Genomic DNA, 16,947 nt, shown 5'->3' with positions numbered 1-16,947 from the left:
CTGATCACACTGATAACATAAAAGGCCACTGAAAATCGGTCTGGGTCTCACAGACTAACATGATATTCTGGTGTGTAGTGGAGACCCCCTGTGGTTGAGCTGAACCATAGGCCATCTGGCTGTACTGTTTATGCGTCGGGGCATCTTTTTTCTTAAGAATTCAATTCAGCCTTAGCCAGTTTGCCTTTTACGCTCTAGACAGAAAAAAGCATCTGCCGACACTGTGGGCTGCATGACGAATGTCCCTTATAATGATTCAAGGTATCAGCCGCTGACATCAACATTCACATTTTCTGTTGGAGCAATTTCATGCGTCCATCCATGCATGCATTTACAGCCTCATCTGGGAATATAGTGACATTACCACTTTCTACCAAGTTTGGTTGATATTTATTTTTTAAGCCTTTTCTAACACTATTTCACTGCACTTTGAGGTCTGGTGATCACAGGCAATTTTTGTTGTTGTTGTTGTTTTTCTGCTTAATAAGTCACAGACATATGAGGAAACCAATTTTGTGTTTTCTTATCATAGGTGCAGTTACAAAACTGGAAATACTGAACAGATGGTACAAAATATTATGGACACTTTTGATGAATGACATTGATATGACAAGCCAGGTATCCCTTATTGATTTTTCTGAACCAATCCCAAAGGACCAGGATGGAATTAAAAAGAAGCACATTTCGAGGGTTTTTAAAAAAAAAAAAAAAAAAAAAACCTTGGCACAGCTGTGGTGTGGATTATTATCTACATTTATTTCAAATTAAAGTCTCCTGAAAACATATTTTCTCAATCAGGTTCTTACCATGATCGATGGGGACCTTTATAAACACAGAAGTATTCCCTAAAGTGGGGACAGTTTTTGCCTCTTTTACATGAGAGATTTCTGTGTTTTTCCATGGTTTTGAAAGGGGCTGGGCTCCATAAGAGGAAAAAGTGATGTCGCAAACTTCCATTCACCAATCAGGATTTAGCAACATCTGAGTCTAAACATAAATTAAAATTGATGAGTTGTTTGGTTACTGTCAATAAAAGTTGACCCAACAACACTTACACAGTCCTGATGAAGCAGATGAACTGACTTTCTAAGTCTTGAAAAAAATACTTGAAGGAGCTGTGCACAACATTCAGGGCAGATCTATGAATCAGACTCTGAGTCAGGTTGTCTGCACACGGTTCTCACCATGGAGGTTGCTGAGCTGGTGGCTAGCAGCTAATGATGCTAACTCAATAAACAGTGTTAACAAGGGTAACACTGCTGACAGAGCTAACTCTGTCAGCCTGGCTTTTCTTATGCACTGTTTGAATCCATAGCTACGAAAAGTAATGTACCACAATTTGTATATCACATAACCATAAGCCAATAATTTGTTTATAGCCCATGAAATTGGGAAGGCTGCTAGTAGTATTAAGTAGTATTCAGAGTGAACAGCCTTGTAGAGGCATGTAGGGATGGTGGATGGTCAAACAAACATAGGACTTTCCCCCAGGGGGATCTGTGTTTGGAACTGTGCAAAACCAATGTTGTGAATGTTGTATGCAGCTCCTTTTAGGATGTCAATTTTTCTGAATTAAATTTTAATTGTTGGTCTTAGCCATTAGCGGCCAGCTGAAGTTACAGAAAATAAATACATATTTAGGATTCAGGGCCAAGTTTTCAGGAGCTGTCAGTCAATTTTATTTATATAACCCCAAGTCATATCCCAGAGGGCTTTGCAGTCATGCAGCGCCCTCTCTCCTTAGACCTTCAATTCAGATAAGAAAAAAAACTTTTTAGGGAGAAAACTTTAGGTACTAAAGAGAAAAATATGAGTTTTATGAACCAAAAGCTAAAATTAGACATTCAAGAAGTAGGTCTCAGTTTGGCATGCATAGTTCTCAGATGGGACCTGACAAGATAAAAAGAAATCTATATAGATCCAGAGAAAAGTGCAGTGAGCGCTGAGTGTTTTGAACGCTGCAAAACAAAAGAGAAAGAAAAAATGCATACACCTGGATTGGAATAATATAAATAGTGCATAAATGGGTTAAATAAAAAGTTAAAGACATGAGCACATAAAGAGCACACTAGGATAGAGGAGGGATGGATATCCGCAGTAGAGGAGGATGTTAGGTTGTGTTTTTGAGAAACCATGAGCATGCTATGAATAGCCTTTTCCTTTCGAATGAATAATGTGTTGCAGAGAGAGGACTAAATCATTGTAATGAGTGTATCTATGAATATGACTCCAAAAAGAATTATATAATGCACAGGAAAGTAATTATCCCTGGGGCAGTAGGTTATCTAATGCTGAGAATCTGTGCTGGAGCAATTTTCCAAATTGAGCAGTGAGCCCCCAAAGTGTACACAAAATACATGAGAATAGTAATAATTTCTGATAACTACACTCACAGCATGCTGTAGGAGCGGGCTCATTTCCACTCATAGCATTGCCATACAGTGTGTTGCATGCCTGTGTTTCCCATTACATTATTATTTTTCCTTAGAAGGCACAGTAAATCTAAAATAACATTTATGCAACACTGGAACTCCATTAAAATCAGTACAAATGAAATGTTTACAAGCATGGCAGCAGGCGCTCTTGGTGGCGTGGTCTGCTCTTCCTCTTTGGGAGAAATGGTGGTGCTCTCAGAGTCAGAAAAAATCCTCCTCAAACACCCCTCTCCATGCACAATAGATTCCATTTAAATGATTTATGTGCAGCACAGAGTAATAAAGTTATGTTCTAATCTTAAAGCTACAACATGTCACTTGGGTTTTAGGGGGATAAAATGATTCATATGTTCATTTTCTACTCTGCTTAGAAGATTTTTCACATTTCATTAGAAATTTACAATGTGGACAAAACAAACAAAGAACCTGACAGGTCCTTATGTGATAAACATGGGACTGTCTGCCTCAGAGATACTGTTTGTAGCCCGAATCAATGTTTTAACGTTTCGATTTACTTCTAAGGACATGTGATAAACTATTTATTGTGCTTGCTATGCCATTCTATTTACTTATAAGCGGTTGAGTGAGAATTTAAGCTGCATGGTGCTGCTCTAGTTTTCTACGGAGATTTGTAAAAATCTAAAAGGCATCATTGAAAACCACACATTTAGTAGGTTTTAGAAAGAGAGAGATAGGCTATTACTGCTGATAATAATGGCATGTAACCCCAAAATTATTATTATTTACAGGTAGGAAAAATAAATCAGTGCAACATAGTATCCCATATATTGTGTGTGGCAATACTGTTTCAATACATGGATGCCAAGAATATATTTTTTTTAATACAAATTATAAATATTGCAAATACAAATAAAACTTTTTGTAGCCTACTAGAAGAATAAAATGAATTGGTTATTCCATTTATTAGATTTATTTTGCTGCAATAAAAACAATTGAAGTGAGATGAGCAGACTGAACATTTTATTTGCAGTTGAAAAATGGTAATAAATTGCTATACTTAGCAAATCACTCCAATAATAATCATATCACAGCTTATGCTACCTTGTCATTCTCTAAAACAACAATAAGGTGATGATCTTTTTAATCAGTCATATGCTGGATTCAGACTCAGATAAAACAGAATTTTAGTAGTTTTAATTTTTCTAATTTTATCTTGATATTTTTGGATTTTTTCTTACCTGATGTGATACCCCAAAAAGTTAGTTCTGTCTTTCTTTCTTTGTTTTTTTTTCTTTTTTGAAGACTTTTTTGGGGGCTTTTAGCCTTTAATAGATAAGACAGTTTAAGCATGAGAGGGGGAGAGAGGGAACAACAGCAACAATGACAACAACAACAACAACAACAACAACAACAACAACAACAATAATAATGATAATAATAATAATAATAATAATAATAATAATAATAATAATAATAATAATAATAATAATAACAATAATAGTATAGCAACAACATGACAACAAATTACATCTAGGGTTCAATAACATATTAAATTATACTACATTATATTATTATATTATACAATAGGCTCTGCTGTTTTGATTGGCCAGAGAGCATCGAACTCCACCTCCCAGAGCGCACCGCGGCAGGACTCCTCGCCTCTCATTGGTCCGTCTCTCCCAGCAGCGGAGGCAGACATGAGGCAGTGGTGAGAGCCCGGCGGAGAGCTGCGGAGCTGAAATGAAGCGCGCACACGGAGCAGCTCACACCGTGCAGTGCCGTGCGGCTCAGGAAGAGGCTCCACGCCGCTAAAGCTGAAGGCTGCTCCGGCTGAATGAAGGGCTCCGTCCATGCGGAGGCTAGCGCTCATTCTGCTGCCCTGTGCTGTCGCCGTCCTGGTGCACTTGTGGTTGGCACAACGACCCTCCTCCACCCCGCTGGACAACAACACACACTCGGGTACTTTTTAAGCCACAACCCCGGGCTTCACCTCCTGGAAGCCTCGGAACTTTTCACATACGAGCGGCTGGCTAACTTTGCTTTCACCGCCCCGGTGTGTTTGTTGTTAGTTTGTGTGGGAACAGGTAGTTTATGCTTCGCTCGTGAGACTGTGCTCGCGCTACAGCGTGTGTGTTTTTTAGTATAAAATAATGTGAATGTAACAGTTCAGTAGTGCTGGGCGTTGCTGGGATAGTCTAACGTCTGGAAACAGATTGAAGCGAGCTGAGCATCTCTGTCTTTTTACAACTAATGATCTCTGTGCTGCTTTCATATGATCACCAGGACTATACTGCAGGGTGAAGTCGCTTTTTTAAATCAGGAGTGTAGTTTAACCACCTTTTGATGCATGAAGACAATTTTCGTGGTGTCAATTATGGGATGCCTCATTGTAAGTCAGTGCAAACTAAATATTAGAAGAACCAGCTGTCAGGATCAGGAATGGAGAGCATTAATCAAGCAGTGTGCTTTTTATTTTTAATCTCGAGTTGTTTTATTATTGTCACCGGGTCATATTATATCACTATACTCACTTTAAAGGGGCAGTTGAGATTTATTTGAAGTTGGGTTGTTTGGTGTACTTGTCCATAGATATTACATACAGTAGATGCTACCAAGATGCACGCCCCCAGTTTGGATAAACAGGGTCTGAAGGGGGGGGGGCAACAGCAAAATTTATGTTAGGAGCCTAGACAAAGGTCTAACCCAAAGTAGTATCAATTTAAGAGAAATAATATTTTAACTGCTTTACCTTAATGTCAGATATGTATAATGTGAAAATCGAGCCCTTATGTCGCTCTCTTTAAAACCACACAGGAAAACCGTGATTGGTGAAGACAGGAGCTGCTGGTCTTCCGCTGCCTCAATCAGTTACTTTATTTGTGTTATTGTGTGACTTTGGCATCTAAAAGGATTCACCAAAGTCACACAAAAACACAAATGAAATAACTGATCAAAGTAGTGGTGGACCAGCATCTCCTGGGTTCAGCGAGCCAAAATACTGTTTTTGTCAACAGAGTCTGGTGGCTTTGACGAGGGTGTAGATGGGGAACTGAAGCAGTTAATGGCTTTACTGTCGGAACAGGCTGTCTGACTGAAAGGTAAAGCAGTGAAAATACTCTCTATATAGTGTACACTTGAACTGATATTGATTTTTTTCTTAGGTTTGACTTTCTTTAGGTGGCTAAAATACATGTGGTTGTTGACCCCCATCCTCAGCAGTAGATTGCTGCTGTGTTGGATTCCAACCTATTTCTCCAAAGTGGGGGACTGACATTTACTGTATATTACTCACTGACTATGGATAAGTACCCCCTACAACCCAATTTCAAAACAGTCTGCACTATCTCTTTAAGCACCTCATCACTTGATAAGAAATAATATCTTGTTGTTTTTTCATGTAAATATTTTAGCATAGCTTTATCTTTTTATGATACAGATGAATCATTACCTTTCCATGAAGTTTTGGTGGGAGTGTTGTCAGCAAGACACCATTATGAACTGCGACAAGCGATAAGGAACACCTGGCTGGGCTACCTCCGTGATCACCCTCACTTCCAGCACAGGTTTGTAGCAAGGTGGAGCTCCAACTTAACCACTTGTTTTTCCTTTTTTTTCTTTTCTGGTTTGTGCCAAGGCCTGATTCATACAGTGGAAATAAAGCCTGCAGCTGTCAGCAAATAACTGACTGCCCCACCAACCCTTTTATCTTTACCTTACCAGCGGCCAATATTGTTCTCCCTTTCATTCTTCCTTTTTGTCCATTTCCTTCTCATTCAGCGATGTGAGCGCAGATAAGGTGTGATGGCCTTTAAGCAACCCTCAGTAACCATGGCAACGGAGGGGTGGATAGATGGACATCTTTGGAAATCTTACAGCCTAATATTGCACGAAAAACCCAAAAAATGGAGGATGCAATAGTGTTTGTGCTTATTTTCAGAGTGGGGGTGAAGTTTATCGTGGGTGAACATGGGTGCCCCATTCCAGAGGAGGACAGAGAGGATCCGTACTCCTGCACCCTCCTGAACTTCACCGATCCAGGTAAGGAAGATAATAATCAGCTTCACACGCTAATGAGGGGGTATCTACAGCTGTGTGCAATCTGTTGCTTGCATACCCAGTCGTCAATAGTGGAGCCGAGGCAGAATAACAGGAGATGAGCTGAAAGAATGCATGTTCAGAAAAGAAGTAAAACACCTTTATTCGTGTACACCTACAGCTCAAGGACATTGTTCTTTTCTTTTCTTTACCCAAGGCCAAAGCAGAAGTCTCTCTTAGCTGCTGCAGACGTAACCAGAACTGCGTAGTAACACTGGAAAAGTAAAGCTATACGAAGTACTGGCACGCCATATAGGAAATAATTGAACAGACTCACAGTCAGATGGAACGTCCGCAGTAATTGTTATGTCTCTCACCTCCACAGAGTCGGTCCAATTCACTACTTTTCCCGGTCGGTTCAGTGTTTGCTGCCTTCATGAAAACATAATTACTGCTCATCAGAATAGGCTTTTTCAGACGGCGGCCTTTAGGGTCATGGTGATGTTTTATTTTTCCAGCCCATTCTCCGCTCTCCGCTGTGTTAATGGTTGTAAGTGTTGACGTGATTTGCTTCAGAATCGGAGACAGGCGGGCAGCTTTGGAGCGAGATGCCGGTTGTGATTGGAAGAGAAAGAGACAACGGCTGTTTTTAAACACAGTTGGGTACCTGACTCTGGATTCAGGTCAAAGCACACGTTAAGCGGACAATTAATTGTTGTTGAAATATGTTTTTGCTGCATTCATCACAGGGTATTTTCATAGGGAGTACAATAAGGTGAATGCTAATTAGCTGCCCAGTCTCTGTTTTAATAATTCTGCTGCCACACAAGTGTGTGTGTGTGTGTGTGAGTTTGGAAAAAAAGTCAAAATCTTAATGATACTGAGACTTTTTAAGAAGTAAAGGCTGATCTGCCGACCTTTTTTTTTAGGCGTTTAATTAATGGTTTCAGCTTGAGTCACAACATTTAAACAAATCAATTAGCTGATTAACAAGTAATTGAGATTTTTAACTATTTAAAGGTCCAGTGTGTAGAATTTGGGGGCATCTATTTGCAGAAATGGTGTATAATATTCATAACTATTAGCGTCTCCTACAGAATTGTCCCCTCTTTTAATTCTTATTTTTTTTGGGTCTGTGAATGCAGCACTGGCGGACCTCTTTGAGATCTGTCTTTTCCCACAGCAGCAGCTTGTGGAGTTTGAGTTGCGGGTGGATAATTGATCAGTTAATTCAATCACAGTAGGTTGATGGAGGCAAGGAGAGGTAGAGGCGAGGCGAGGGATTGCAAACTTTTAGATCCATCACAACCAGTAGTTAAGTTTCGATTTCACTGCGCCTGCTGCTCTACTGCTCCGTCTGTGCCCAGAGTCAGCTCTATCTGCTCCAAGAGAGTAGTGCAACATGTAACCGAACAGTATATATATATATCCTAATAGCACTGCTAATGATGGCCCAGCTCCAAAAATAGAAACTCAAAATGTGGCAGCAGATGATTTAATCATGGCGGGTCGCCACAAATAAATAATAAGTAAATGAATAAATAAATAAATGTGGTGGTTAACCCTGAGTATGTTTTCACCCAAAAGTAATCTGCAGCTTAAAGGTACATTTTACAAGATACTTTTTGTAAACACTCTGATCAGTGAAAATGAAAGTGAAAGTAAAAGCCAACCCCAGACTCACTCTTTTTCATGTTTGTCCTTGGTATATTTGCATTTTTCTGGCCCTGTGTTGATCTGGTACCTGGTTGCTACTTCTTTATAAAGCTCCAACCTCACCTGAGCACTGCGGGAGTACACACCCATCACGCCCCAAACACAGAAAAACAAACATGAGCTGAGTGCAGTGTCTGCAGAAATACACCACCACACACTTCTAGTGGGTCATAAGTAATGATTGAAAGGCATTATGTCTGTATGAGGCTATACATTGCTGTTGAAAATTCTGTACAGTATATCTTCAACCAATGATATAAATGTTTGTGAGATGCAACCCTTGTTATGATGTGATTTGTACATTTCATAAATTACTGTTGAACTGTAAACAACCTAGAATATTATAGATCTTTACTTGTTGCCTGATATTGGAAAAATCCCCAATAAATAGTAAATAACTGAAAATTTGCTGTCCATTATTTATGATTTCTGCCAAGTTTTATTCATTTTTCCCCAGAATGAACTAGCAGTCTCATGCAGGCTTGTGCCAAGAGAAGCACTGCTATGATTTGTTTTGATAAGTGAGCACAAACTAATAATTTATATTTAGTGAGCATACGAATATTAAATATGTCCTTGCTCACTGGTAAAAATCCTGCAGCTCTGTTCCACTCTGTCAATGTGAGAAACATTTGGTTTGATAAAGTGCTGCTCTTTCTTTGACTTTGATTGCTGGCGTCTAATTGTCTTTGTTTTTTGGAGTGAGCAGCAGAACTTGTGTAGAATGCATATAAAGTAAAAAGCCTGCTTCCCTTTAACAGCCTTGATCTTTTCATTGATCTCATGGGTAATAAACTGCTCTTTTGTAATTAAGAAACCACACTCACGAGCAGAGGTTCGCTTTGAAGACAGCAGTCCCAAGAACGGGCTCCTCAAAGTGCTGATGATGAAGCTTTACCAGAGTCTTCTCTGAGCGTTCTCCCTCACTCTGTCTTCATCAGTGAAAAGAGACGGTCAGCATGTTGGGGTTGTAATAAATTTCACATGTACAGTAATCTCTGCCTTCCCTCTGTGCCAGTGGCAGGCCAGGATGCGGAGATCGAGATCGTGACGGTGTCTGACCCCTCGATGCTCACCCCCTCCGATGTGTCGGCCATCGCCCTGGATTTCAAGGTCCTCCACCCGGTGGTGATCACTAGACTGGGGGTGTTTCCCAGCGGCACGCAGCCTGAGCTGCAGAGCAATGTGACGGTGAAGCTTCACCAGCTGGATCAGGAGGTAACAGAGCCCTGACCTCTGAGCATAATGTATCCCGTATGCTGCGTTTCTGTGGAGGCTGATAGATATACAGCCCGGGGGCAGCTAGAGGACTCAGTACTGGTACCTCACTTTAAAAACACAAACTTTAATTTTTGTGGGGTTTCTTTAAGATAACAGTCTGTGGTGTAGTGTTTAGTTTAGATTTAGGTAAATTTTCATTTTTCATAAATTCTTGATGGATAAAAACTTGTGATTTTTTTTCAGGAGGCTGTGGTCACTGCTCGCTTCAGTGCCATCAGCACAGGAACCATGGAGAACGGCGTGTGGTACAAACCAGTGGAGCAGTTCATCTTGCCTAAGGTTAGGTTTTCACACATAGTGTACTCAGTATTTCTAAAGCCTTGGGTTATGCTCTGAGGTCATGAGCGAAAGTCCCCCAACTGACACCCACCCACCAAAGAAAGAAAAGTGTGGACATGTTTATATTATTTTGGGTTTTTTTCACAGTTTGTTGTTTTAATTTATTTTCTGCTGGTTCTGTTTAAATGGAGCAGTTCTTTCAAACAAAAATCCTCTGAAAATCCAAAACTGAGCACAACTAACCAAACTGTAACTGAAGCCTATTTCCCATTGACAAAAAAACCCCACTGTACCTGCTAACATCTGTCTTTTTTATTTACTGAAAAATTGTAAAGTCAGCACTCACTTCTGGGCCAAATGACTCTGCAGAAGTCACAGGTCCAGCTCAGTCCGGCAGTGATAGAAGTAAGACATTTGGGTGAAAGTTCTATATTTAGCCCCTATGCTGATGCAATCCAGTGACAGGGTGGCACAAAAAAATTGTCTGTCTCATTCAAGCAGCACTCGAACATCAACAAATCAAAAAATAAGTAACCACTGTAACATTTTCACTGGTCTCCATGCTGTTTCTGCTGTTTACTAACCTGTTTTCTGGCCAAACATCTAAAGTAATACACCAGAAAGGTGCTTGCGCTGATTTTGGTGGGAAAAGCTCAGAATGTGTCCCTTAATTTTTCCTGTTATGAATACCAGATTAACGTACATAGTTCTTTAAAGGAAGTGTCTCGAGAAATGATTTAAATATTTCCCAACAAAGAATAAATTGTTTAATGCGATTTCAAAGCCACCTTCAAGTGACATTAAAAAGTAAGTAAACACTAGGTTAAAAAGTAGTGATTTGCTGCCCTCTCTGGTTGAAATTTTTTAGCTTATTTAACCTCATGGCACACAGCATCAGAAATTTGCTTTTTTACACCCGAAACCGCACCCAGCGGTAACATCACAGTGTCCTGGAGTCAGGCTGTTCTCAGGCACTGTTTGTAAGTTTTCCTACAAAAAGTAATACGGCAAAATGTGTACAAATCCCACATAATGATGAGCCAGTGCTCATGCATGACCTGTTTTTTTTGGAAGGCCATGATCAGGTGACCGATGCACCGTCAGGAGTAAATAAGGAAGCAGTGTATGAGGTGTTTCATGAGGTTACGTTGCTTGAGTACATCTGTTTATCACTGCTGCAAAGTGAGACTTTACATCACAGCTAAAACAAACTATTTAAGTTAAGTTATTATTTGGTACAATTTTGGTGAAGAAATACTAGAATCAGCCTAAATAAAGTAAAAGTTTTTAACTGTAGAACATAAACTATTCCAAGGTTACTGAAATCAACACATTTTTAGAGACAATACAGAGGACATTATGTCAGTGTCCTTTAGCTGCTGCCCTGCATACAGTATAATGTTGCTCAGTTTAAATAGTTTTGGACAGGACAACACCATTTAATATCTGTTTCTTATCCAGGGTTTTGAGGGGACACTGGTTTGGGAGAATTTGGACTCTGCTGGATTGACCACAGTCAACTCCTCCTCTGTGCAGCTCAGCGATGGAGGAGGTGTCCTTAAGATCTCCTCTGTACGTACTGACAGGGTTTATAAAATAAATGCAAGAATATTCTCTCTCAAGTCATAAAGTGAAGGAAAGAAATTAAAAACTTTTCCTGAATTGCAGATCGCAGAGGGCATATTGCCTCATCGAAGTGCACTTGGATTTCCCGGTTTGGCTGGAGGCTTCACATTTACTATCTATGGTTGGTCCAGCGCCTGAATTAATTTTGAGCTTTTTATGAAAACAGTTGGATCAAAATCAATTGAGCGAACTGTTATAAAAGGAGTACCTATGTAAAAATTCAAAAAAACATTGTTCACTCTGGCAGGTTATGAGATTAGCTCCTTTTTTCGCCTCAGGGCTCTTGCATACGTGCCAAATGGAAACTGCATTTCTTTTTCCCCCCTCTGCCCTGTTGTGTTACATTATTGATCACACCTGCATGTTTTTGCATTTGAGTGTATCTGGAAATCGATTTGTAGTCATTTAAGGGAAAACAAAATTGAATTCACTATCCAATATCTCTGAAAACAGAGCTAATGCTCCATCCTGTAAAATGTTACAATTTTATTAGAGTGTTTTGCCAGCCAGTGATTTAAGTTATTATTCCTCAAAAGAGCCTTAATGTATTCATTCAAAAGTTAATTTGACTTTTTAAAATCTCATTCTGAACAAAACTCTTTCACCATTTCCCCCCAGTTTATCCGGTTTTGTCTCCCTATGCCCACCCCCTACCACCTGTTTCAGATGCTGATGGCCTGTCGGGGCTCCTGCGGGGACGCCCAGGCAGGATGGAGCACCATGCCTCCAGGCTGAGGCGGGAGGACGCCACTTTGCAGCAGGAGAGCCTCAGGCACGGCGACATGGTGTTCGTAGACGTGGTTGACACCTACAGGAACGTGCCTTCCAAACTGCTTCAGTTCTATAAATGGTATGGCAAGTGCTAATGACTCGATTCTCTGTCTCCAAATTGCCTGGGCCCTCTGAGGAAATCAGCAACCTGAAATGAAACTGTGTCGTCGCCTCAAAATGTCTCGGTGTTTGAATCAAGATTGCAATCACTCAGTCAGGGAAAAAGTACAGTTGTGAGTCACCAGGTAGCAAAATACAGTATCCAGAGTGGTCTTAAGCTTTAGGAAGTTTATTATTTCTTTGATAGACCTCCTGCCCTTGAATCTCAGTAGTGTTTGAGAATAAATCCACTCTGGGATATTGCCAAAAATCAGAAGGTGGACTTTAATTAAGGTTGCAAATTCCCTTTCTGGCAGGTCTGTGGGAAACGCTGACTTTAATCTGCTGCTGAAGACGGATGATGATTGTTACATCGACGTGGACTCAGTATTAATGAAGATTGACCATAAGGGTCTTAAGCGCAGCAATTTCTGGTGGGGAAAGTAAGTACAGTTTGGTGTTAACAGTCTATATTCTGCTGGTGATTGTAGTCCACTTGTGTTTGCAAGTTAACTTCAGTGCACAGTCAGCTGAACTCCAGATGAAAGAAGCAGGAATGCTCTGTCAAAATGATGATGGGTCAAGTGAAAAGAGACAGGAAATGATGAAAATGTATCTGCCGTCCTGACCCAGTTTCAGGCAGAGCTGGGCAGTGGACCGCATTGGGAAGTGGCAGGAGCTCGAGTACGCTAGTCCAGCCTACCCAGCGTTTGCCTGCGGCTCTGGCTATGTCGTCTCTCGTGACCTGGTCCAGTGGCTCGCCAGTAATGCAGATAAACTGAAGGCCTACCAGGTAGAGTACCCAAGAGCAAGTGATTGCAGGGGTATTGAGGCAGATAGTCATGAATTTAATGTGAGGAATCTGTTCTGGGTGTCTTGTTGCAGGGAGAAGATGTGAGCATGGGGATATGGATGGCAGCTGTTGGACCACAGAAATATCAGGTAAAACACATAATGAGATCCAGATTAAAGTACCACAAACGGAAATGATTTGATTAGGCATACATTTATATTTATAAAATACAATTTACTAGACTTTGTCAGGGGTAGAACGATGAAGTCTTACAATTACAGTCGTTGTCCCTGTTGTTTTTCACACGCCTACTAACATCTATCAAGATAAGATAGTCATTTAATGTCTGACATGAAAAAACAGAGGAATAAAAAGTAAAAATTGTAGAAAGTCAATGTATTTTATTTTTTTCCCAGGAAACAGACAAGATAAAAAAAATCATAGGCAAAAGAGTAACATATAAAAGAGCAGTTGTATGACATTGTTCAGGCTGCAAATATCAATTGAAAAACTCAGGATACCATGTTACTAAGAATTACAATATTATCCTCTTAACACAATTATTCAAGCAGCGTGGTTTTGGATTGATTGATCTCAGCTTGAAAAAGCTGCTGAAGCTCGTACTGTGAGCAATGAAGATGAGCTGACTGGCTCAGTTTATTGTGGGTTATCAGTCTGTTTGTATTTCATCTTTTAAACAAGTTGGTGCTTTTCAAAGTGCTCTACAAGTAACTGACGCTAACAAGATTAGCAGCACAGAAGAAAGATGAACTGAAATGTAACAATGGCACACAAAAAAATATCTAAAATATTCACACAGTCGATCATGTGTTGAGACTTTGTTAACACTGTTTCTGTCCTTAGAGCTTTATTAAGTAAAACTCAACTGTACTTAACAACCGTGATACTCCGCTCAAGGCCCACAAGCCGAATCTGGCTCTTAATAGGGTGCCAGGTGGCCTGCTAATCATTTATAAATTTACAATGATACTAAACTGATTCACGCTGGGATTTTGTTGTCCTTTGAATCTAATGAGGTGTCAAAAAGCATCAAAATGGAGCTTGTTTAAAAAAAAAAAAAATAATAAAGTGACCTAAATGTCCTCAAATTCTATAAACAAAGCTATATTCGGTTGCTACAGGTGATTTGCTTGTTTTTAATTTTATCTGATAAATATTATTGTTTGTTTATTAACTTGCCCCTGACCTCTGGTCATTTTGCAAAAGTGTCCCCAAAGCAAAGCTAGTTGAGTATCCCTGCACTGCAATATTTGTAAGTTACTAACAGGCTGCCCCACTTAGCAGTTCTGGGGCATCGAAGCTTTGTTGTGAAATTTTCACAATTAGTCGATGCTTCAGGTTGTAGAAGTGATTTGCCAGAAGCTGGTTGTAGATTTGTGATGTCAGTTTCCTTTTGCATATCTGGCACTTGACTTTTTTGGGGTTCATCTTTGATGATATTGCACCTATCTTTGTTAATTTTATACCTATTCCAGGCGCTTGACTTTTTCAAAATGCTTCTGGCGTATCTGTAAGCCTGTTACAGGTGGTCAAACTGTCAGGGTCACAAAACTAGGCCTATCATTAAGTTCGATGTCCTTTTCTGAGAAAAGCTAATAATTAATGTTGATGCATAATAAACTGTGTTGAATAACTTTTTTGGTGCAGTGGTATAGGAAAAAGGAGCATTTAAATTCTGATTTGGACCTAAATCACCATGGCAGTGATCCAAGCTTCAAAGCATTCAGGTCAGCCCAAGTGACAGATATATAAAATAATACAGAATACAAATGTAGATTGCAGAATAATATTGGGGCGTCAGGTGGCTCAGTGGATAAAGCAGATGCCCCATATATGATTGCAGTGTCCTTGCCGCAGCAGCTATGTGTTTGATTCTGGCTTGTGGCCCTTTGCTGCATGTCACCCCCCTCCCCCATGCTAGCAATCTCCTGTCCTATCTAATAAAGGCAAAAATGCAAAAAAAAAAAAAAAAAATCTCAGAAAATTATACAGAATACAGAATACAAATGAAAACAATTGATGTAAGTGACTTACTCTTCTCACTCCTAAATCTTGCTGTTGGATGAAATGTGTACATTTTGATCTGTGAAAAACCTGACGACAAGCAAGACCGAACATTAGGATTATTTTCTTTTTCTTGTTAGTTAACTATTAGACTTGATAATTATTGTGCTTTTTATTTTTTAGTTTAGCTCCCTCACAACAACAAATGTGTCAGCATGTGCTGTGTGAGTTTGTGGAAACCCTGCTGCAGATAATCATAGTTGTTTTGTTAACTGATTTAATTTAATTGGCAACGTGGAGTTCATTTACATTGAATCAGAGGTGCATATTTTAAAAAAAGAGAAAGAATTTGACCAGTGTCCTGTCCCTTTGGTATCACCAGGACCCCGGCTGGCTGTGTGAGAAGGAGTGCTACCTGGACATGCTGTCGTCTCCCCAACACACAGCCGAGGAGCTGCGCATCCTGTGGGAAAGAAAGAGGGCCTGTGGAGACCCCTGCGGTTGTCCCTGGGGCCATTAAATCTGGCTCACACCACACTCACCACGCGGCGCTGTGGGTAAAATGCACTCAGCACTGGTTGTCAGCTCAGTTTGTGTGGTTTGCTTAATACCCCCAACTGAGTCACTTCAGAGTTTTATCATTTAGTTCTTCTTATATGATAAAAACACTTGGAGTTTTGAAATATGGGGACTTCTGGTTGGAAAGTTATCTTGAAAACTTTGAGATTTCATTGCAGGTTCTTAATATTAACAAAATATTGTACCAACACGAACCATTAGCAGCTTCAGAATACGTTAAAAACTCACATGTAGCTGTAGCATACTGTCAGCATTTGTATCATAAACTCAGTTATTAAATTTGCGATTAAAGACGCACAAAACGTGGAAAAAGACTGGATTAAAAGATGTTTCAGTAATGTAATAACTGACAGGGATGGACCAGGAACCATGTGCAATACCAGCATGTGAGGGTCATCAGGTACAGAATCACTGCTGTAAGATTTGAGTACTTTTTAATATTAGAATTATTGGTACTCTGATACTTGGCAGACTTAAACTTTTAGGTTTTAAAAGGGATAGCTGATTGAATTTAAAGATGATTGCTTTACATTGCTATATTTTGTAAATTATTGTCTTAAGCTTTTCATCCTCTTCACTATTTGTAGATTTCTGACAAGCTTTCTCACAAACACACACAGTTTGTACTGTAACTGTCATTGTGCAAATAGTGATGTGGCCTTACTGTATTTGTTAGGCGTCATACTGTATGTACGTTAACACTTGTGATATCAGCACAGATTTGAATTAGTGTGTTTGCACCACAGTTTTTTGGAACTTGAACAAAAAGTGAATGAAATAGACTCACTAGTTTAACACTGGTTTTATGAAACCCTCCTCACGTGAAATAAAGAACACTTAAGAGAGATGAATGACCTCCTCGTTGTTTGTTTTGGGGGCCATGCACACGGTAAACTCATTGCTGCTACTGATTCTGTGTTGGATCCATATCAAGCCTGAGACTTCTTTCAAGGCATTAGTGCTTCTCAGTCTGCACCACAAGTGCAGTTACAGAAGTCTGTTTCTTTAACTTAAACATCCTGTGTGTAAGATTTACTGGGGTTCAGAGCCATCTAGTGGCGAAGATTGCATATTGCAGCCAGCTGAAACTTTCGGTGGGTAGAGTTCCTTCATAACCCTTCTTCACCAAATTATTGTTGGTTCTGGAACGGATTCCATTCAGGATTCTCGAAATGATGGTGCTATCTTACACTGCACAACGGTATTGCACAATGCACAGAAGTAAACAGTCGTACACTGTGACAAATTGCTGTAAAAATATGGCCAAATTCTAACAGTTATTTACAGTTTCTCAAAACTACAGTAAAACACTGTAAATCTGCTTTTTGAGCCAAAAACAACCCTCGT

General features: G+C 39.8%; 1 protein-coding gene across 2 annotated transcripts; it reads left to right on the top strand.

The window, feature by feature from the left end:
• The first annotated feature begins 4,076 nt into the window (after positions 1 to 4,076).
• Positions 4,077 to 16,447, top strand: b3galnt2 (beta-1,3-N-acetylgalactosaminyltransferase 2). 2 transcript variants are annotated; one of them, XM_088086798.1, is made up of 12 exons: positions 4,077 to 4,355; positions 5,833 to 5,959; positions 6,334 to 6,434; positions 9,166 to 9,365; positions 9,612 to 9,707; positions 11,169 to 11,279; positions 11,376 to 11,454; positions 11,952 to 12,183; positions 12,521 to 12,646; positions 12,837 to 12,996; positions 13,089 to 13,145; positions 15,404 to 16,447. In XM_088086798.1, the coding sequence occupies exons 1-12, from the start codon at positions 4,247 to 4,249 to the stop codon at positions 15,539 to 15,541; spliced, it is 1,536 nt and encodes a 511-aa protein (XP_087942924.1). In that variant the 5' UTR covers positions 4,077 to 4,246; the 3' UTR covers positions 15,542 to 16,447. The 2 variants fall into 2 exon arrangements, with proteins under 2 accessions (XP_087942924.1, XP_042358307.1); XM_042502373.2 differs by having other exon boundaries at positions 4,078 to 4,355; positions 12,000 to 12,183.
• The last annotated feature ends 500 nt before the right edge of the window (positions 16,448 to 16,947 follow it).

The sequence above is a fragment of the Plectropomus leopardus genome, chromosome 13 (assembly GCF_026936395.1).
Source record: "Plectropomus leopardus strain MGB_pleo_1.0 chromosome 13, ASM2693639v1, whole genome shotgun sequence".
NCBI classification, from domain to species: domain Eukaryota; kingdom Metazoa; phylum Chordata; class Actinopteri; order Perciformes; family Serranidae; genus Plectropomus; species Plectropomus leopardus.
Note: the sequence above shows the minus strand (reverse complement) of the source record. Positions and strands in the feature narration are given on the sequence as shown.

What these genes read in the sequence shown, in the direction of transcription:
- b3galnt2 (XM_088086798.1), top strand. Translation starts at nt 4,247, where the DNA reads ATGCGGAGGCTAGCGCTCATTCTGCTGCCCTGTGCTGTCGCCGTCCTG. An exon ending in GGACAACAACACACACTCGG is followed by an intron (nt 4,356 to 5,832) that starts GTACTTTTTAAG and finishes TTTATGATACAG; the next exon opens with ATGAATCATTACCTTTCCAT. An exon ending in CTTCACATTTACTATCTATG is followed by an intron (nt 11,455 to 11,951) that starts GTTGGTCCAGCG and finishes ATTTCCCCCCAG; the next exon opens with TTTATCCGGTTTTGTCTCCC.